Source organism: Triticum dicoccoides, chromosome 2B, assembly GCF_002162155.2.
Source record: "Triticum dicoccoides isolate Atlit2015 ecotype Zavitan chromosome 2B, WEW_v2.0, whole genome shotgun sequence".
NCBI lineage: Eukaryota > Viridiplantae > Streptophyta > Magnoliopsida > Poales > Poaceae > Triticum > Triticum dicoccoides.
This window is the reverse complement of record NC_041383.1, coordinates 213,093,105-213,115,112: the sequence shown is the minus strand read 5'-3', so window position 1 is coordinate 213,115,112 and position 22,008 is coordinate 213,093,105. Positions and strand designations below refer to the sequence as shown.

The 22,008-nt window shown below is 46.5% G+C and overlaps 1 protein-coding gene across 1 annotated transcript; it reads left to right on the top strand.

Moving 5' to 3' along the window:
- The first annotated feature begins 10,708 nt into the window (after window positions 1-10,708).
- LOC119367564 lies at window positions 10,709-12,498 on the top strand. Its single transcript, XM_037633045.1, has 4 exons — window positions 10,709-10,813; window positions 11,194-11,243; window positions 11,352-11,636; window positions 11,711-12,498. Exons 1-4 carry the CDS (start codon window positions 10,807-10,809, stop codon window positions 11,738-11,740), a joined length of 372 nt encoding a protein of 123 aa, XP_037488942.1. The 5' UTR covers window positions 10,709-10,806; the 3' UTR covers window positions 11,741-12,498.
- The last annotated feature ends 9,510 nt before the right edge of the window (window positions 12,499-22,008 follow it).

Here is a 22,008-nt window from a genome sequence, read left to right as displayed (position 1 = left end):
ATCATTGATGCTTCGAACTTGGAGTAGCAACTCCATTTGATACATGGAAGACATGAACTGATGACTACTCCTTGATATTTCTCTCATGATGAAAATCTTATGTCTTGGATATATTTGCATCTTGCATGTTATCTAACCCATGTAGGTACTTGGTGGAATCACATTCCATGAGATTGTAATCTACTCATACCTTGAGCAATCTCTACATCACCAAGTCTCTACACTACGGTGGTTGAGGACAAGGAAGCACGGAACCACTCAAACATATCCTTTGACAAATTCTATGTTGAGCTTCATGATTGTCATTTTTGGATACACAAGTGCTCTTCCTTGCAAGAACTAACCCATGTAGGAAGATGGACTCAAATTCCAAGTGGTGCTCCCAACTCTTGATGAGCTACGTCAACCTTGAGTACCCCACACAAATTCAACTTCATGCACAACACCACCAACCAAGGTATGTTATTCCATCTTAGAGAAGCTTTACTCCAAGACATAAGCTAAAGCAACACGACAAGATGTGAATACATCAAGATGCTTAAACGAAAAATGGCAACCCCATTTTGAGCTTAAACGAAGAGTATGACCTATGATCAAGTGATCTCACTTGACTCCTAAGTCAATATACTGTATCATAGGTGACTTTGTCGCCGACCATCTCTAGATGAAGTTATCTTATGCTCTTTTCTGTGTTTTTGCATTTGACTCATGCATATTTGTTTTCCCCTTTCAAAAAAAAAATTCATCTAGATTTCCTTCTGTTTGCTCTGCATTCTCTCCATTCCAATTCCTTGCATATCTTTCAGTAAATTCCTTGCAAATCTTTGTGAGATCTTACTGGTCTAGTGAGCTGCGGTGACAAGTGTTTTCTCTACGACGAACTTGGTTCCACCGATTTTTTGTTTTCGGTCCAACCGAATTATTTCGGTACAACCGAAGCACACAACTCGGTGCCACCAATTTCACATCAGGAAAAACAGTTTGCCACATATTCTATGTTTCTTCTGATCCAGCTCCACTCAATGAATCTTGTCCTCTACAAGCATCACATTTTTATCATTGCTTTGTGCTGTGACTCAAGGACCAAACCCATTCGACAGATTCTAGAAAACCCTTCTTGGAAATTGATGTCAAAGGGGGAGAGAGAGAGATCACATCAAAGCTTATCATTTAGAGAGAGATCACATCAGAGAAATAGTTCATCACCTCCTCAAGGGGGAGAGAGATCCTCAAGGGAGAGAGAGATCTTCAGGGGGAGAGAATACTTAAATAGAAGTATTTCTCAAGGATCCCAGATGCCTGGTGTTCAAGAGGAGATATGCCACATTTCTTCTTGAGGGGAGAGACATGTTCATATGATCTGTTGTGCTTATTTGCATTAGCTTGCATTAGCTCTGTTCATCATTCATATCTTTCAGCTCTGATTTTCTATTCCCTATCTTCTCCCAGTATCCCATGCTAGATTCAGGGGAGCAAGACATCTAAGGGAAAGAAATCATTTAAATTCATTGCATATCTTTACTCTTGGGGACATGTGTAATCCAATGTGGTACTTAGTACTCACTCTCTACATGTCATCCCAGTCTTGGTATTCTTGTGGTTTCTTTTGTTTGCTCTGGCTAGTAGGTGCACCTGTGTTATCTAACCTTGTTTACGCAGGTTCATTCCATCCTAAGCCAACTCAAGACTACAAGGTAAGTATATGCATCACAATCATGTGTATGAGGAATTCTTGCTTATGTACATACTGTTTGCAATAAGGACTCATGAGCATGAAGGTATTTTCTTTAATATTCTTTGCTCTGATGCATATGGCCAAGATACATGCAACACATTGCCTACTCTATCATGGTTATGCTCTCACATGCTTCTATATTCAATATTCACATGATTGCATACATGTAGGGGGAGCCTATGCCTGTTACATGTCTTTCCAAAGCTTTACTTGCTATTCTTTATATCTTTATCTAAAGCTTTGATGTATGTTGTCATCAATTACCAAAAAGGGGGAGATTGAAAGCACAAGTGCTCCCTAGGTGGTTTTGGTAATTAATGTCAACATATCTCTTGTTGGACTAATGCGTTTATCTAGTATGTTTCAGATAAGTTCAACAATGGAGTGGCATGGACTAAAGCATGTGGGAACTCCTTCAAGATGCTAAGGACAAAGGATTGGCTCAAGCTTCAAGCTCAAGACTCTTCATTTTTACATTTTAGTGATCCAAGATCACATTGAGTCTATAGGAAAAGCCAATACTATCAAGGAGGGATGAGGTGTTGCTTAATGAGTTTCTTGCTCCACAGTGCTTAGTGATATGCTCCAAAACCCTCAACTACTTTCCCACTTCCACACAAGTTCCCTAAACCTAAAGCCAAACTCGGCCCCGCTGATTCTTTCTATCCGGCGCCACCGAGTTTGAATGTCATAGCCACTACCACAAACCCTAGGCAAATCGGTCTCACTGATAGGGATCTCGGTCTCACCGAGATGGGATTGTAATCTCTCTGTATATGTCCACTACCAAAATCGGTCTCACCGAGTTTGAGCAATCGGTACTACCGAGATTACAATGCAAACTTCCTGGCTGACTCATTACCAAAATCGGTCCCACCGAGTTTGTGTAATCGGTCCAACCGAGTTTGCCTGGCCAACTATCTGGAAAGCTTATTACCAAAATCGGTCTCACCGAGTTTGTGTAATCGGTCTTACCGAGATTACATTATGCCCTAACCCTAACCGAGTCGGTCACACCGAGTTGCATGTCAGTCCCACCGAAAATCCTAACGGTCACTAGGTTTACTAAATCGGTCCGACCGAGTCTGTTGAATCGGTCCCACCGAGTTTGGTAAATTGTGTGTAACGGTTAGATTTCATGTGGAGGCTATATATACCCCTCCACCTCCTCTTCATTCGTGGAGAGAACCATCAGACTAAACCTACACTTCCAACTTACCATTTCTGAGAGAGAACTACCTACTCATGTGTTGAGGCCAAGATATTCCATTCCTACCATATGAATCTTGATCTCTAGCCTTTCCCAAGTTGCTTTCCACTCAAATCTTCTTTCCACCAGATCCAAATCCTATGAGAGAGAGTTGAGTGTTGAGGAGACTATCATTTGAAGCACAAGAGCAAGGAGTTCATCATCAACGCACCATTTGTTACTTCTTGGAGAGTGGTGTCTCCTAGATTGGCTAGGTGTCACTTGGGAGCCTCCGACAAGATTGTGGAGTTGAACCAAGGAGTTTGTAAGGGCAAGGAGATCGCCTACTTCGTGAAGATCTACCGCTAGTGAGGCAAGTCCTTCATGGGCGACGGCCATGGTGGGATAGACAAGGTTGCTTCTTTGTGGACCCTTCGTGGGTGGAGCCCTCCGTGGACTCGTGCAACCGTTACCCTTCGTGGGTTGAAGTCTCCATCAACGTGGATGTATGATAGCACCACCTATCGGAACCACGCCAAAAACATCCGTGTCTCCAATTTCATTTGAATCCTCCAAAACCCTTCCCTTTACATTCTTGCAAGTTGCATGCTTTACTTTCCGCTGCCCATATACTCTTGCATGCTTGCTTGATATGTATCGGGAATGTTAAACTTGTGCCTAAACTCCACTTAAACTTAAGGAAACTTAAAAACTGCAACTTTGGTACTTAGTGTCTAATCATCCCCCCCCCTCTAGACACCTCTTCTCAGGTCCTACATATCCTAAGACCTGGGTCCTTGAGTGGATGACAGGAAATGTCCATCATGAAGCCAAGGCATTTGATGTCATTGAGCTTACTGGTCTTCCCACTCCAGGTGATCTCTATGAACCTGGTTGTCAGCTTCACACTGTAGCTGTGGAAAGCATCTTTCACAAGCCAGAACCCAACATGAGCCAGATGCTAAGTATGATGAAGCCATTGCCTCCAGATGCAGAATATCCTACGGAGTTCTTTGTTGAAGACCTTGAGTATCTGCCACGCACAATCTATCACATCATAAGGTGAACTCTCTGGCCTATCAAAGGACATTCTCCAAAGGCTAAGCTAGAAGGTGCAATGAAGACATTGGTCTTCCATATTCTTCATGGAAAATGCTTCAATGCACAAGATTTCTTCATCCGCCAACTTGCTATATCAGGATCTGACATTTTTGGCTTGAAGTTCTATGCTCCATGGATCATGCGTCTGATCAAGCTTCACACTGCTTTCAACTATCAGCCATCTGCACACAACCACATTGTATTCTTGCCAGATGTTGATATGTCTGTTGAAGCCATTTATCCAGAGCCTGACAAAGAGCCACTTTATCTTCATAACGTTGATCGTCAAAGCTTCACTCAGCCCATTGAAGGTGTGCTGGCTGCCACTCGAGTCTATCCGTTGGCTGGTACTACACGTGCACCTCACCGTGCCCCAACCGAAGCCACTAACAGCACAATTGCTCAACGGCCTTGAAAGCGATCTCGTGTTCTCAATGACCAAGAGCTTCTCGTTGGCCTGCATCAAAAACAGGATAGGCATCATGATTGGCTCAAGCGCTAGACGCAGAGCATCATGACTGACGTCAATCGCATCCGCAACCTTGCAACCAAGAATGCCTTTGTCGCGCATGAAACCTGTCGACGCACATGGAAAGGGCTGACGCTTATGTGTGATGAGGAAGATCTTCAGGACGATGGCTTCTCAGAACAAGTCAAGTTTGATTCCACTCCGCCCAGAAATGCTATTCTGCGGCGCACTCCATCTCTTGAAGACTCAAAGTACTCCTCTGTTGCTGCAACTGTGAATGCACGTGTGATCGATGATCAAGATGATGCTACCTCGCCACCTCCAACACGTATCGACACTGCTCCAAGTTCGTCTGCACCGCCAAACCTCGACACCAACCCTGCATCTTCTCCTACTCCTTCTGGGAACGAGTAGAGGCTCAATGTCTTCAACCCTTTTTGGTCCTTACTGACAGAAGGGGGAGAAGCTATGAGTTGATAGTCTTCAAGCGGGTTCATATGGGCGATTGCACTATATTTTGCCTAGTGTTTACAACTCTTGCTTTTGATACATTTGGTTCTCTGAGTTGTAACACTTAAACTCGATGGTCGTCTACTACTTATTTGCTATTTTGTGATGCGATGATAAATTCCGCATGTGCGATGATAACTTCCGCACTTAAATCATTTTGCATACGTCCATTTTTCATTATGCATGTCATTATCTTCACTACATCAAATAATGCATGATGAATTTTCTTCATAAGTTGAAGAAGATCTCCACAAGTAGAACCTGCCATGTGCATTTGCATTCCAAAAGCAAATTATTCATATGCACATCTTCAGGGGGAGCCTTTTGCTACTTACGAAGACAATACCTCATCCTTTACAATTTCACATATTTATATCCCCGTTGAAAATTTCAACCAGTTTGTCATCAATCACCAAAAAGGGGGAGATTGTAAGTGCATCTAGTGCCACCCCTAGTGGTTTTGGAGTATAGACGACAAACGTGGTTGAGGGACTAATGTGTTTGTGAGATTTGCAGGATAACACAGGTAGTAGTCCCTCCTTGATTCGGTTTACCTACCGGAGATGACCCCTAAAAAGTATGAAGACATTGAAGATAAAGGTGGTACGTGAAGATATTCACATTGAAGACTATGACAGAAGAAGACATTGAGTGAAGACTACGGAGCGCGAAGACTTAGTAGTTTCGTTGTTTCGTTTCTTCTTTGTTGAGTCATAGGAACCACCGCACTGTTAAGTGGGGTCCAAGTGAACAAAGTCAGAGTGACTGAATTGATGCTCAACCAAAATCCTATGTCTTCGAGTGAAGACAATGAGAACAAATCTTATCCAGAGTCGGATAAGTCAGCTTTACTTGTAGCCCAAGTCAAGATGTCGCGTGTGTTTGAAATCTGACCGTTGTGACACGTGTCAGTTCCTTAGTGACCCAGGGTCATTTCGAACAAATCAGGTCGGGTTGCCCAGTGGCTATAAATAGCCTACCCCCTACACCATAAATTGGTGGCTGCTCAGAGTTAGTGCACGGCTTTTGTCGTTGAGAGCAACCCACCTCCGAAGAGTTTGAGAGAGAAATCCTTGTGAGGACAAAGCCCAAAACACCCAGAGCCCAAAGAGTGTTTGGCATCATTGAAGTCTTTCTGTCCGCGTGATCTGAAGACTTGTTACACTTGAGGACTGTGAATCCTCCAGCCGGTTAGGCGTCGCGTTCTGAGCATCCAAGAGTAATTGTGGATTGCCGGTGAACGAAGTCTGTGAAGGTTTGGAAGTCTACCTTGAAGACTTATCAGAGTGATTGGGCGGGGACTGTGTGTCCTTAGCTCAAGGGGAATAAGGTGAAGACACGGTCTTCTGAGTTCAGTCTCAGCCTCCCTAACTAGACTTACAGTTGTCACAGCAACTGGAACTGGTCAAACAAATCCTTGTCTTCACAACACACTGGTTCTATCTCTTACTCTCCTTACTTACAGTTTGTCTTTGTGAAGTCATTGCCTGTTTGACTTCACTGTGTGACTGCTTGTTCTGATTGGCTTCATACTATCTTCCATCCGGATCCTACTACCTAGCTGCTATTAGTCATCATGCTTTAGCTTCATACTTGTTTGACTATGGCTTGTCTAGTGTAGTTCATCTTCTGCTGCATGTTTATAGGTCCAGTTTTCGTGCTTGTCTTCGAAACTTTCATGTTTTGAAGACTTTTCATAAAAATCGCCTATTCACCCCCCCTCTAGTCGATAACTAGCACTTTCAGCTGTCGACCGATTGGTCAGCTGCTGGCCGACATGTAGCGGGCCCCACAGCGCCTGGCCTCTTCGTCCTTTCTCCTTCTCCTTTCTCCTCCTCCTTTCTCCCACCGTGCAGCACCTCTCTGTGTTCTTCCTTCCTCCTCTCTTACACGAAATGGCTCCAATTTGTACACCAAAATGACCCGGTTTTTTGCAGATTTGGCACCATAAATGGGTTCTACATAGTTAGGGGAGCCAAAAGAGACCTTGATCTACTGATGGGGTAGCTCGTGGTCGTCGTGGTGAGAATTTTGTTGGACCTTTTTCAGCTCATTGGTGGAGGTTGTGGCGGCGGTGGAGGTGTTGGTGGTGAAGCTGGGGCAGTGTGGTGGAGGTGAAGCTCCGGCAGTTTGCTGGAGTTTCCGGCTTCGGCTCCAGTTCCGGTGATTGAAGGCCGCCGTTCGTCGTTCGCACGCACGCTTCAAGGGTATATTTCAACAAACATTATATTTTTAGAAGTTGCTCCGGTAGTACTCATTAATATGTTACGATGTGAAATAAATTAGGTGTGCGATTACTGTTATTTGCTCCGGTAGTATACATAAATATATTTAGATGTCAACTAATTAGTTGTGTGCAAATTTGTAGTTGTTCTGGTAATATTCCGTACTATATGTGGATGTCAAATATTTAGGTGTGTCTGTATTTGGAGTTGCTCCTATAAAATCGGTAATATATGTAGATGTCAAATATTTAAATCCGTCAATATTTGTAGTTGCTCCGGCAAATATAGTACGACTCAACTTAACTTACAACAAGACAGTACAAACAACTAGATAGAACTACATCTAAATTAAAAGGTACATACGACTTAACTTACAACATACATCATAAAAACTACATGAAGTCATCATCGTCATCCTCCATCGATGCAGAACTCTTTCCCTTCGACGATGAAGAACCCTTGCCCTTCAACGATAAAGAACTCTTGCCCTTCGACGATGAAGAACTCTTGCCCTTTCGAAGATGCAGAACTCTTGCCCTTCGACAATGAAGAACTTTTGCCTTTTGACGATGCAAAACCTGGAAGCAGCGACATGAATATACCGTCTTCATCCTCGCTGTCCGCACTCCATAAAAAAGTATGTTGCTCCAAACTTTAGGTACCTTCCACCCTTTGATTGTTGCTTCATCCATGTTCCATGCAACCTCAGAAGTTTTTTCTGTATCTCCTCAAAGGCCCTGGAAGGTCACCCGCACCTACTTAATGCGTGAGCCAGCTCATTCAGTAGGGTGTCACTACTGATGAGTTCATCCCACGAAACTAATATGTTGTCAACCCTAAAATTGGCGGCTAAACGCAAAAGACATTCAGACATACCCGTGTGAAAACTATGATCAAAAGGATATGCGGACATCTTGGCGAGACTACGAGACTACACTAGAATGCTTACCAAAGTTAGTGCCGAGGGTGTTTTATAGGTTGAGAACACAAAGAAAGGCGGGAACTCAGTAGCGGGAAATATGACAGGAGATACTGGCGGGAACTAGAGAGCGGAAAAATAATGCGAGAACGAGCCAAGCGAGAAAATATGGCGGGAAGTAGAGAGCGGAAAAAATTGGCGGGACCGAGCTAAGCGGGAAAATATGGCGGGAAGTAGAGAGCGGGAAATTTTGGCGAGGACGAGCAAAGCGGGAACATATGGCAGGAAGTAGCGAAAACATATGGCGGGAAATGGCGGCCCATGATATAAGTGGGGTTCGTACGTGGCAAAAATTGTGGCACGCACCAGTCGGCCTACGGCTGGCCAATTAGAGCCAATCAGCCTACAGATGGCTGATTAGTCCAGTCGGCCAACAGCTGGCCGATAGGATCTCCACTAGTGGCCGATAGGCCATTCAGCCAGCAGCAAGCTGATAGGATGTCAGCCGGCCTGCTGTGGGCCGACTAGGTCCAGTCGGCCAGCAGCAGGCGACAGTGTATTATTTTTGAAAATCATTTGTCGGATCGTAATATTGTGCAAATTAATAAAAAATTGTATTAGTAAAAAAATAGCCAGTTTCGCGCCAAGGGCAGCGATACTCTCGTCCGTTCATATCGCTTGTTCAAACTATTTGAAATTAGTGTGTCAGTTTCGTGGTACGTTAAAGTGAACTGATAGCGTCATATGCCGTATCCGTTCATTTGGACTACCGCGATTCGTCGCTTCTGAGTTGTGAGGTCAACTGCACCGCACGACCCCAAACGGACGTCTGGTTTGGCAGGATTTTGTCCCTTTGGGACGGCAATGGGTTCGCCCATTTCCGCTTCTGTCTGTTGGGTCGTGGGTGCGCCCAACACGGCCGCACCCCAAATCATGTCCGTGTTGGACGTGATTAAAAAAACAGAAAAACTTAAGTAAATAAACGCAGTTAAAAAACATAAAACATAAGTTAGGGGACACGGCCACAAAACGGTCCAGTTTCACGGTTCACTTAACGGCACAGTGCCATAATTAACATAAAAACAAAATAAAAAATGCCGCCCGCGCGCTCCTGCCGTGGCCGTGGCCGTCGCCGTCTCCAATGGCCGCCGGTGTCGTCATCGTCGCTGACGAGGTCGACGTAGTCCGGCAGCGTCCAAAGGTGCGCCGGTGGTCCGTGGTACGTGGGGCGGGCTGGAAGGTGGGGGCCTGCACCACCTCCTTCCGTGGCGACGCGTCCTCCTCCGATGACCACGGTGGCGTGGGGCACCAGTTCACGCCCCCACGACGTCGGCCATCTCCGGAGCCGTGCACGATCAGCTCCACTGCTCGCCAACCAGGCCGGGGTGGAACGCGGCCACCGGCTCCTCCTCCATCGCCTCCTCCGCGGCCACCATATCCAGCTCGGGGATCGACGTCGCCGGCCTCAGAGAGGGTCATCGTCTCCTCTAGGCCCGACCATTGGCGCTCATCATGCGTGTTCATGGAGTCCTCCATGACATGCTGCATGAGCCAGGCCTCCTGCTCCGCTGTCATGCGAGGATGTGGAGGTGGTGACGGAGACGGGGAAGGCGACGGCGTGGGCGTGAGGCTACGCACCCGTGTACGCCCGCGCACCTTCCGACATGGCCACCATGGCCCCGACGCCGTGCCGGCGAAGTACGAGGCGCGCCGCACATCGTGCTCGTCCTGGAGCCATGTGTCCCAGAACACGGAGTCGGGGGCGTACCTATCGTCGTAGTGGAGGGCGTCGGGGAGAAGGAGGCGGCGGCCCTCGATCCCATCGCGGCGCGCACGACCGCTCATCGGCATCGGCGGGATCGGGACCCGGTCGGCGGAGAGGTGCCAATTGTTGGGGAAGTGGACGTTGCTCCACGGGACCGGCGTCCTCGTCTCCCAGTAGTGCGGGCATACATCAGCGTTGATGTACTGCCGGTCGCGCTCGCCGGCGGCCTTAGGGCCGATGGTGAAGGGGCCCGGCGCGGGGGCGATGTGGCCTCCTCCTTTTTCACGGAGCCGCGGCGGCGTCCCGACGAGGAGCCAGCCTCGCGGTTGTGCTTCCCCTTACGGCCGTAGTTCCAGAGCCCCATGGCTGCGAGGCGGCCGGCCGGTGAGTTCGAGGCTAGGGTTTGGGTCTGTCGGATTTTGAAGAGGCCGCGGGATGGAGTGGGGAGTGTGGACGACGACCGGTCCACGGCTTCCACATTTAAGAAGGACCGCGACCGTTCGCCCCGTCCGATCGTACTGAGCGTTTTGGAAAAGCAAAACCAGGTAGAAACAAGCAGTCTATTTTACTGTCCCGATAAGAAACGAGAAAAGAAAAAGGTGGTAATTGAACTCTGAAATGTAGAAACTGAAACCTGAAAAAGCTGCGTCTGCTGCTCCCTCCAGACTGAAAATGTTGCCACCCGTCCATGCATATGCATGTACCACCTTGACCGATGTGGAGACCAAGCCACGACCGCGTACCTCCTCCTCACCCGTATGCGGCGCTGCATATAAAGTAGGCGCCAACCCCACGGCAATTTCGTTTCATAGAGCTCCATCGCTGTTTCATCCAGAGCCCGCCAATATCTCCAAAACTCCTCCGTGGTTAGGGAAAAGAGTGGTGCTAGAGAGATGGATGGTATGCTTGCATTTATGATCCATCTCTCTTTATTAATCGTTCTTGGTTTCTCCTGCTGGTAGCTTGTTCTGCTTACTATTCTGCTGCAAATTGGTGCTTAAGATCTCCGGATGAATGTTCTTCCTTGGTTTCTTTTTCCCCGTCCTCCTCGCCGTAGAGCAATCTTGTTTCCTTTTGGGGATCTTCCGCGTCCGGATCAGTTCAAAACTGGTCGCATTCCCTCTGATTTTCCATGGCAAAGGCTCTATTGGGGGTTTCTTGGCCTTTTTGTTCGGGTCTCGCACAGTTTTGCCTGCCATGTCACCAAGATTTTGCTCTGCTATTTCCCTGTCATGCCACAAAGATTTGATCATCTTCTTGTTTCTTGTCTGAACTTGAAGGCCGCAATCTGCTGGGCGCTGCAGGAGCTGATCGAGCGAGGCGGAACAAGGTAAAAGAAAAAATGCCCACACGCATGTTCATAATCGATCTCGAGTTCCTCTGCCAGCGTGTTCTTGCGTTCGCTCCATCTGACTCTGCACGCCATGCTTTTCTGCAGGCCAAGATCGTCCAGATGGCGGTGCCCGTGCTGGCCATGCTGCTGCTGCTGCTCACGGCGGCGGCGGCGGTCGCCATGGCGCCCGACGGCCGTGCACGGTTCCACGCCTTGTTCTGCAGCAACCACTTCGTGATGATGTGCGTGCTCTCCCAGATCAACCTGGCCTGTCTTTTCGCGAGGAAGGCCGCTCGGGCGCGGACGCTGGCCGCCCGGCGCTTCTACGCGGTGGGCGCCGTCGCGTGCTTCGTGGAGCTCGCGCTCAAGCCGTACAGGATCCGTCTGCTGGTGAGTCTTTGCGCTGTGTCCGTCTCTTCTCTTCTTTCTCAAGTTTCGGCTTGATGTTGTTGCGTTTTCGTCAGTGCCACGCGGCTGTGGAGGATGGTGCCTAGGTGAGCTGCGCACGTCTGGATTCGGCTGCCGAAGGATCGAAGATGGATCATTTTGGAGTCTGGGGATGCGCTGTTTTGTTTAGTTCCGACTCTGCTACTCTTAAGTTAGAAATTTGGAAGGGCCTGTCATAATGGGTTTCAGTTTCAATTTGCCAGTATGCATGTCCGTACTTGGGTACAAGTTTAACTTACCATTTTGTTGTTGTCTTGTTCCATTGGGGTTTAGACTGCCTGTCTGATTGTAGCATGCAGCAGCTTTGACTGTCTGTATGAACTTGGACAGTATTTGAATTTGTTTAGCAGAAGCCTTGAAGGTTGGAACCTAGTTATGTGACCGAGAGACTCTATTCCGTGAGCAGAATTTCTCATTCTAGATGCGTTAGTAATTTGCAGCGAGTTGTTCAATCACTACGCTTTTTCTGTGCACCCCAAGCCAGGAGCGATGCCAATCTTCTGATACTTTAAGGAGGAGTGGTAGTACCCTGTGCACACAATTTGAAAATAAACTGCAGTTGATCTTGATTCCGAAGTCCGAACGACATGGTAATCCTGCCTCCATAACAAAACTGCAAGCAATTCGAGTGCAAGAAAGGTAGCCGCATTTGGAGGGAGGGAAACGAGAAGAGAAAAAGGAGACAGTTCATCATCAGAAAGCTCAAAACTGGAAAAGCTGCGTCGATCCTGCCCACCTGCCTGCAACAGGGACAGAGCATCTCCACGACTTGACCACCATGACCACTCACGGGTCGCAACCACATGCCCCTCCGCTTGCTGGCATCAGCCATGGATTCGGCAGCAGGACGAGCAAAAATTCCGTCTCTTGGGTCAGGAGGAGAAGCCTGGCCGAGACGAACAGAGTCTCGTCTTTGTTTCTTTCTTTCGCATGGCAGACTAGTGTTGTACTATTTCATTTCTTTCTTGGAGATCTTTTGGCTCTAGCCTTTGCGTCGAATCAGTGACAACGTCGTATATGATCTTGCTCTGCATTTTGCTGCCAAGATTTAACACACCCCTTGTCTTGTCTCAACTTTGAAGGCCGCAAAAAAAAAATCCAAAAAAAAAACCTTTGAAGGCCGCAACTTGGGCACAAAGGAGGGGGAGCATGTCAGAGCATCTCCAATAGTCGCGCTATAAACGCGCCACGCGGAAAAAGTAGTGGTTTTAGCGCGCGCTACCGTTTCCGGCGCTCCAGCGGACGCGCAAAAACCGCGCGCACGGCATTATTTGCTGCGCCCGCTCCCGCGCGCTGGACTCTCGAGCGCTCTGGCACAATTCCACATATCCATCAAGCCGCGCCGCCGCCGCCGCCCGCGCCACACCATTTTTCCGACGACCGTTCCGGCGCTTCCCGGTCTCTTTCCGCGCGGCCGCGGCTTCCTCCCTCTCTCTCTCTAGTCAGCGCCGCCCACCGCCGCTTGGCGCCCGCAAGGTGTTTGACAAAAGGCCCGCAAGGTATGTATTGCTTCCAACTTCCACATTTTTGCATGAAATTTGGTGCATGTTGTTTATAGCCTAGTTTTGAACATTTTAGATGAGTTTGTCATATGATTCTTCCGAAGAAGAATTTGATATGGAAGAGGAGGAGGATCTTGCAATGATCCTAACTATGCACATCAATAAAAAACCGAAGCACGGTGGTTCGGTTATGAATCGGCAAAAAAATTGGAGGGATAGGATTGACGCCCACAACAGATTGATGAGGCACTATTTTGTGGAGAATCCCACATACCCCGAGTCGTACTTTCGTCGCCGGTTTAGGATGAGCACCGAGTTGTTCAGGCGCATTACAGAGAAACTAGCGAGCCATGACCGGTTTTTTCAGCAGAGGAGGAATGCCGCCGGAGAGCTCGGGCATAGCATCTTTCAAAAGGTGACAGCCGCTTTGCGTATGTTGGCATACGGTATCCCCGCTGATCTAGTTGATGATCACTTGGCCATGGGTGAGAGCCAAGTCATCATGTGTGTCAAGCGCTTCGCAGTCGGATTGTGCAAGTGTTTGGCCCGGAGTACTTGAGAACTCCCAATGCTGAAGACGTCGCAAGGCTATTGGAGATGAACAAAGCTCGTGGGTTTCCATGTATGCTTGGCTCAATAGATTGCATGCATTGTCCAAAGACATGGATGGCCAATTCCACGAAAAAAAGGGTTGCACTATAATCCTTGAAGCGGTGGCTGATCAAGAGACTTGGATTTGGCATGCTTTTTTTTTGGAATGCATGATTCTTTGAATGACATCAACGTTGTCAACCGGTCACCACTGATGAGTAAGATTGCAAATGGTGAACTTCCACCGGTGCAGTTTGTAGCTAATGGTCGCACATACAACCATGGCTATTATCTTGCGGATGTCATCTACCGAAAGTGGCAAACATTTGTGAAGCCGTTGAAAAAACCGAAAGGTACGAAATATCTTGATTTCCACAATGCTCAGGCGGTGGCTAGAAAAGATGTGGAGAGAGATTTTGGAATTTTGCAATCCAATTTGCTATTGTGAGAGGACCGATTAGATTTTGGGATCAGAAGATGCTTTGGTACATAATGCACGCTTGTGTGATCATGCACAACATGATTATTGAGAATGAGCGTCGCCAAGATGTAGACTACTCTCACTATGAGCTCTTGAAACATCCCGTACGAGTGCGGCGGAGGGCTGAAAGGGTGGCCCGTTTTGTTGCCTTCTACCATGATATTCGACGTCCGGCAGCGCATAATGAACTCAAGAAAGATCTCATTGAAGAGTGGTGGGCTTGGAATGGCCACCAAAGAGCATCATGATTTGTGCGTTTGATATTGTATTGTTGAACTATTTGTTGTATTGTTGAACTATTTGTTTGATGAGTTGTAGTAAATTGAACTATTCATTTTAAGTTTGGTTGAATGATGTTTGTGATTTAAAAGTTATATGTCATGTCTTTGTTTTGTGGATGTGTTGTGAGATAAAATGCAACAAATGTGTGATGCACCGGTTGCTCGCGCGCACTGTATTTTAGCACACTGCTGAAACTGCGCGCGTTGCATTTTAACGCGGCTGCTGGAGCCAGCGCTGCACGCCACGTCAAACTTGATGATGGGTGCGTCGCAAATCAGATTTTAGCGCGCCGCGTGTTGAGCGCCTGTTGAAGATGTTCTCAGGGTGAGCAAAGCGCCCAATCCAACATCTCTTCCCTTGCTCGTTCTTGCGTTCGATTCGATATCTCTGCAGCCGCCCAGGACCGACCTCGGGACGCTCTGCACTCTGTACATGTTGCTTCTCATGACGATGTGGACGTCCTCGCTTCGCTGGTCGCAGCACGTCGAGTCCCGCCCCTACGGCCCGGCCGTGAAAGCCCTGGTCACCTGCTTCTTCTTCACGTTCGTCACCGTCCTGCTGCAGGTGCTGCTCGCCATCGCGCTGTCGGAGAAGCCAGCGCCGTCGGTGCTTCCGACCGCCGTGAACCAGTGGAACATGGCCATCACCGTGTGGCTGTTCGGGGCCCTCTACTACGTGATCTACGCCGACATGAACAGCAGGTATGCGACCCAGCCGAGCTACCGGGACCTGATCATCGCCGGGGTCGCCAGTGTTGTGAGCCTCGCCATGACCGTCTACAACATGCGGCAGGTAATTCAGGATTAATGTGTCACTGCCTGATGTTTCCTGAAAAACTTTTTTTAGGGAATGTTTCACGAAAAACTTGTCATGGGGATATGATCTTTTCCTTGCGTTTTTAGGTTGCAAGCCTAGGTAGGCACTGGATTACTGCCGCTTCGCCCGGCAATGGATCGTTGTCTGGTGTCGTGGTGGCGTTGGCGGCAGCTAGACCAGGCAAGATAGATGCAGCAGTACAGCTCTGAAGATGGATTGGTGGTGGGTGGCTGCGGCGGCTTCATACCCGGCAGGCGTCTTGGTTGAGGAACACGCCGGACTGGTGGATGCCCATACCCGGCAGACGTCCTGGTTGGGACCTCGGGTCTTAAAGTTAGGTTTGACTGCGAGGTCTGTTTTGGTATTAGGCCCAGACTATCAGCGCCCCTTCATCAACTGAATAGGAATAGCGACAAATATTGCGTAGACGGTGGCTTTAGTCTTACTATTGTATTACTTTGTAAGGTCTTGTGTCAATAATTAATAAAATGGTTGTATGCATCGTCTAGATGCAGAGGTCAGGGTCTTCCTCCTTTTCTAAAAAAATGTTGATGGGGCTGTGATCTTCTCTGTTCGTTAACTCTATGTGATCCTGATCGGTTTTGCTATTTAGTCAAAGTAATTTCAGACTGACTGCTATGGTGTGATCGATGCTTGGTTAAAAATAGGATTTAGCTTCAGTTAAGTTAATCATCGATTTGTTTCAGGATTAGTCTCTCTTCTTATCAGATTCTTATGTTAGAGAAAAATTTGCTCTATGAATTAAAATGTCACCATGAAATAATCTAGATGCAGATAGGCAAGAAGAATTGTAAGTTTGATAAAGGATGGGGGTCAGAAGTACAAAAGTAGTGCAGGAATGAATCTTTGATCATGTGGGTCATACTGTAATCTGTACCAGTGTGTGAGAAAATAGTTAGAAGCTGTCCATTTTATCATGCTATAACAGTAGCTGTTACAAAACCATTTATTGTGGGATCATGCTCATCTCAGGCTATGAACTATGATTAGGGTGTTAGTAATCAGATTGTAATTCTGACCATATAACAGAGGAAGAATATCATGATTGGTGTATATATCTAGCATCAAAGTAGATAATGTCAAGGAAGGGTCTATATGCAACATGAATCAGGTTTGTGTTATTTAATCCTTGCAAGTCGTCACAAATGGAAACATGTCATATACATATTCAATAAAGTTTGTAGAGTTGCATAGTTAGCTACACAAGCTCATTCCTGCAGAAAATTGTTTTAGAACACTACCTGCTACTCCCTTCTTTTTTTTGCGGATTATATAGTACTTGATTGCTGATTGAACAAATACATAAGTACATCTCTGAAAATTTAGAGGATTTGCTAAAGGATTATTTCTGCTAGTGCAGAATAAAGCAAGAGTGAACAATGCTATATCAGGATCAGAGAGCAAACATGTACTCCCTCCGATGAGGGCTGGACCAAAAGCTCGTAACTCGCGAGCTTAACGAGCGCTCGATAGTTCAACTCGTTAAGCTTGTAGCTCGTTAAGCTTGTAGCTTGCTTCTTAATGAACAGAGTCAATCATTAACTTCAGCTCGTTAAGCTTAACGAGCTTAACGAACGAGCTAAGCTTTAGTTCATCAAGCTCATTAGTAACAACACAGTTTTTTTTTTCATCTTACGTAATAAACTTTTTGTTGCACCTCAGCCCATCTATTCATTCTAATCAACATAGGAGGCAAAAAAATTAGTGCATTTTGTTTTGTAGTCACCATATTTTATCTTAAAAACCACATCTACACACTCATCCTGTAGATTGTAACACATTATAATCTATTAACGAGCGCTCGCGAGCTTACGAGCTTCAAACGAACCGAGCCGAGCACGGTTTTCTACTCGTTAAACTTAATGAGCCAAGCCTTAACGAGCACGAGCTTAACGAGTACGATCTTAACGAGCGGAGTAACTCGTTAATCCACCCCCTAGATCTAGTACATGACTGTCAGCCATAGTATGAAATGTACCTCCGCAGCACACGTTTAAGTTCAGGAAAAAGAAGTCTGCTTAGCAAGTGGCTATACGGAATATCTACTGAGACCGAGGGTATGTGGGCACAAATCTTGCGGAATAAATACTTACACTCTAAGACTTTGGTCCAAGTCACTGCTAGGCCAACAGACTCACCCTTAGACTTTGGTCCAAGTCACTGCTAGGCCAACGGACTCACCCTTATGGAAGAGATTAATGAGGACGAAAGCAACTTTCTTCCAACGAGTGAAGCTCCTAGTTGGTAATGGTAATACTACTCGATTTTGGGAGGATACATGGCTAGGGGCGATGCCTTTGGCTTTGCAATATCCCTCCTTATATAATATTGTGCAATGTAAGGAGGATTATGTTGCTACAGTATTAAATTCGATACCGCTTAATATCCCCTTTAGGAGATCACTAGTAGGGGAACGTTGGAATGCTTGGTTGCACCTTGTTCGTAGATTGATGGAGGTTCACCTATCGGATCAGCACGATACAATTCACTGGAAGTTAACTACGTATTGAATATTCTCAGTGAAAACCATGTATTCGGACCTAATTGATTTCGGGCCATTGTCGAGGTCATTGTACATTTGAAAGATTAAAGTTCCGCTTCATATTAAGATCTTTATGTGGTTTGTCCATAAAGAAGTCATTCTAACCAAAGATAACTTGGCAAAACAGAATTGGGTTGGCAATTCTAGGTGTTGTTTTTGTGATCAAAATGAAACGGTTAAACACCTCTTTCTCGAATGTCCTCTAGCATAATTATTATGGCAATAAATTCATATAGCCTTTAACGTTGAACACCCAAGGAGCATAAACACGTTATTTTTGGCTGGATTAATGTAGTGGACGCACACTTAGCTAAACATATTCGGATAGGAATATGTGCACTACCCTGGGCTATACGGAACACTAGAATGATATGAATTTTAATGAGGCACAATTCACAAATTTTGTGCAGGTTGTCTACAGAGCTACAGCTTGGATCCATATGTGGTCCTTACTCACTCATGTGGACTTCAGGGAGCTTATGATTATTGGGTGCAACCGTTGGGAGACGGTAGCACGGGCTATCTTCAGTCGATTTGGATGGCAAGCTAACAATAGGCTAGGTGTGTAGGCATCGTAGCTTGTTGTTTTATCGCTGGATGTGGCATTTTTCAGTTCTTTATCGCCGGTTGTGGCGTCTTTCAGATTTTATTTTGACTTCTGTTCATTTTATGAGCTTCTCTGGACCTCATGACTTTGTTATGATTTCATTTAATAATATGGCTGCATGCATCGATTAATGCAGAGGCCGGGGTGATCCTCCTTTTCAGAAAAGGAAAAAGAAGTAGAAACCAGAAAACTAAGCTCAGGTCATGCATCAGAACAATGCCTCAAGCATTTAGTAAGCTTTGTTGTAAAACTATAATCATGATTTATTAGTCAAATTGTCCATGGGCCAGATCCACTAAAATAAATTAAATCTTGTTAAATAAAATTTCTCTAGGAATAGGACCTTTAGGATAAGAATAAAATATCCCTGGAAATAGAAGCAGAATCCATGTGAGCAAAATAAATAAATAAATCAATAATGTTGATTTCTCGACTTATAACTGAAATGATGTTAAAGACTAATAGGTTTGTTACTCTCTTAGCATGAACGACAATTAAACAAAATAATTTCCATTCAAAGAATCTCTAGGATGCTTAGTTAACTACCAATACATATGTTTTCTTGAACAGAATAGCAAAAGGGCAAAGTGGTAATTAGTCTCATTTATTCGGTCATATCAATATGCTTAATTTAATGTTTCTAGAGTAAGTTCTTGAAGTGAGATATCATCCATGATCAAACTATATGTGTTCAATATCATTAGGAAGTTATACATAAAATATTTTGTTTCAAACCATAACCAAGTCTGAGCTGAGTTGATCATCGATGCCCCAATATTAGCCAAGTATATTTGTAGTACATAGCTACATACACCTACATCATACCTTGTTATGTGCACTTTGGTGTTAGACCTAATTGGTTCAATTCTCAAATTCCAGTTTGAATCAACTTAGGAACTCTTGCCATGCAAGAAGGGGTTCTAGCAGCCCACTGATATCCTCCAAGTGCAAGGGCGTGCAACAATTTTCTATGAGAAGTATTACAACGATATTTATAGTTGACACGGTGAGAGTGAAAGAATATTGATAAACTTGAGCAGATGAGTTGTCAATTCAACCTCACTTGAAACAAGTACTTGCTCAAGGGGAATCCATTAGTAAGAATGACAATAGAGGTTCATTTTGCGCAAAGGGTGAGGGAGTCCTGGATTAGGGGGTATCCGGCAGCCGGACTATATGCTTTGTCCGGACTATTGGAGTGTGAACATACAAGACTCAAGACTCCGTCCCGTGTCCGGATGGGACTCTCCTTTGCGTGGAAGACAAGCTTGGCGATCCGGATATTGTATTTCCTTCTTTGTAACCGACTCCATGTAAACCCTAGCCCTCTCCGGTGTCTATATAAACCGGAGAGTTTAGTCTTAGAGGGACGATCACAATCATAATCATTATAGGCTAGCTTCTAGGGTTTAGCCTCTACGATCTCGTGGTAGATCAACTCTTGTACTACTCATATCATCAATATTAATCAAGCAGGAAGTAGGGTTTTACCTCCATCGAGAGGGCCCGAACCTAGGTAAACATTGTGTCCCTTGCCTCCTGTTACCATCAGCCTTAGACGCACAGATCGGGACCCCCTACCCGAGATCCGCCGGTTTTGACACCGACATTGGTGCTTTCAATGAGAGTTCTGTGTCGTCGCTACAAGGCTTGATGACTCCTCCAATCATCAACAACGACACGGTCCAGGGTGAGACTTTTCTCCCCGGACAGATCTTCGTGTTCGGCGGCTTTGCACTGCGGGCCAATTCGCTTGACCATCTGGAGTAGATCGATAGCCACGCCCCTGGCCACCAGGACAGGTTCGGAAACTTGAACTACACAGCCATATCCACGGAGACTTGATCTTCAACGGATTCGGGCCTGTGCCAGGAGCGCCGGACAGTCACGACGAGCACGGCCTAGACCTGCTAGCGGACAATGCTCGGGATATCGCCCCTGCAGGAGCCTCGGACCTAAATCCGGAGCAGATTGCGTTGCCCAGGGACGGGCGGATGGACCCTGCCCCGCAAGCCGGACACTCATCGGCGGTAGAGCCGAACACAGGCCCGGACCCATATGCGGCTGTAGGTTCCGGTCCGCGCACCTCCGAGCCCGCCGAATCTGGTTGGGCTCCGGTAATGGAGTTCACCGCTGCGGATATCTTCCAGCACTCGCCCTTTGGCGACGTACTGAACTCGTTAAAGTCTCTCTCTTTGTCAGGAGACGCTTGGCCGAACTATGTCCGGCTCGAGTGAGAAGCAGGCGACGAAGGAATTCGTTGCCCACCCACCACCCACTTCATTGCCACGGTCGATGATTTAACCGACGTGCTTGACTTTGACTCCGAAGGCATCGACGGTATGGACGACGATGCAGGAGAAGAACAGGAACCACCGCTGATGGGGCGGTGGACAGCCACCTCCTCATTTGATATATATATATATATGGTGGACACTCCGAAGGAAACCAATGGCGATGAGGCAATAGAGGATAACCCCTCAGGGAAGAAAGCTAAGCATGGGCGTTGTCAACGCCGCTCCAAGCCCCGCCACAACAATACTGGCACAGGAGACAAAAACAATCTGGACGGTGCCAAAGACGAATACAATCTTGATCAGCCTGCCTTCAAGCAGGCTGGACTGGCCACGGTCGGATACTTGGAGAGGGACAACTATATGCCCCCCCCTCCGAAGACGAGGTGAGCCTCGGCGATGATGAATTCGGCGTGCCTGAGGATCCCGCGGAACAAGTTCGCTTCAAGCGATGGCTTATGGCCACTGCGAGGAGCCTGCAAAGGAAGCAACAGCAGCTCAAAGCTGACCAAGACTTGCTTGTGGACAGATGGACCAAGGTCCTGGCCACCGAGGAATACGGACTCGAGTGCCCCGACAAAGGGCACACACGGCATAATTCGCTACCTCAGCCTAAGAAGGAGATACCAAGGCACATACCACTACTAGGGAAAACATTATACACAGAGGTATAGCAGTAGCGTTGGTCAAAACTCGGCGCTAGCGTTAATTAGTAGTAGCGCTTGTTGCAAAACCACGCTACAACCATTGTTTTAGCAGTAGCACGCCTTCACAGAAAAGCGCTACTACTAAAATTCCCTCACTAGTGTCGGTAGGCTAGGAATAGTAGTAGCGGTTCTCCCAGAAGCACGCTACTGCTAAAAACATTGTAGCAGCGCGTTTTTGCTGTAGAGCGCTACTGCTATGAAAAAGAAAATAAATAGAAAAATAAGTAGAAAAGTAAATGAAAATGAAAGAAATAGAAAAAGGAGAAATGAAAAAAAGAAAATGTAAAGAACACAAAAGAAAAAGAAAAATAAAACAAAAAGGGATAGCTGTAGCGCGTTTCTCTGGAACACGCTATAGCTATCTTAGCTATAGCGCGTTTTGGCAAAACGCGCTACTGCTAGTTTGACTCAAATCCCGGCAGCCCGGGCTCAAAATTTCGCTAAGTCCTTCCCCCCCCCTCTCTACTCCCCC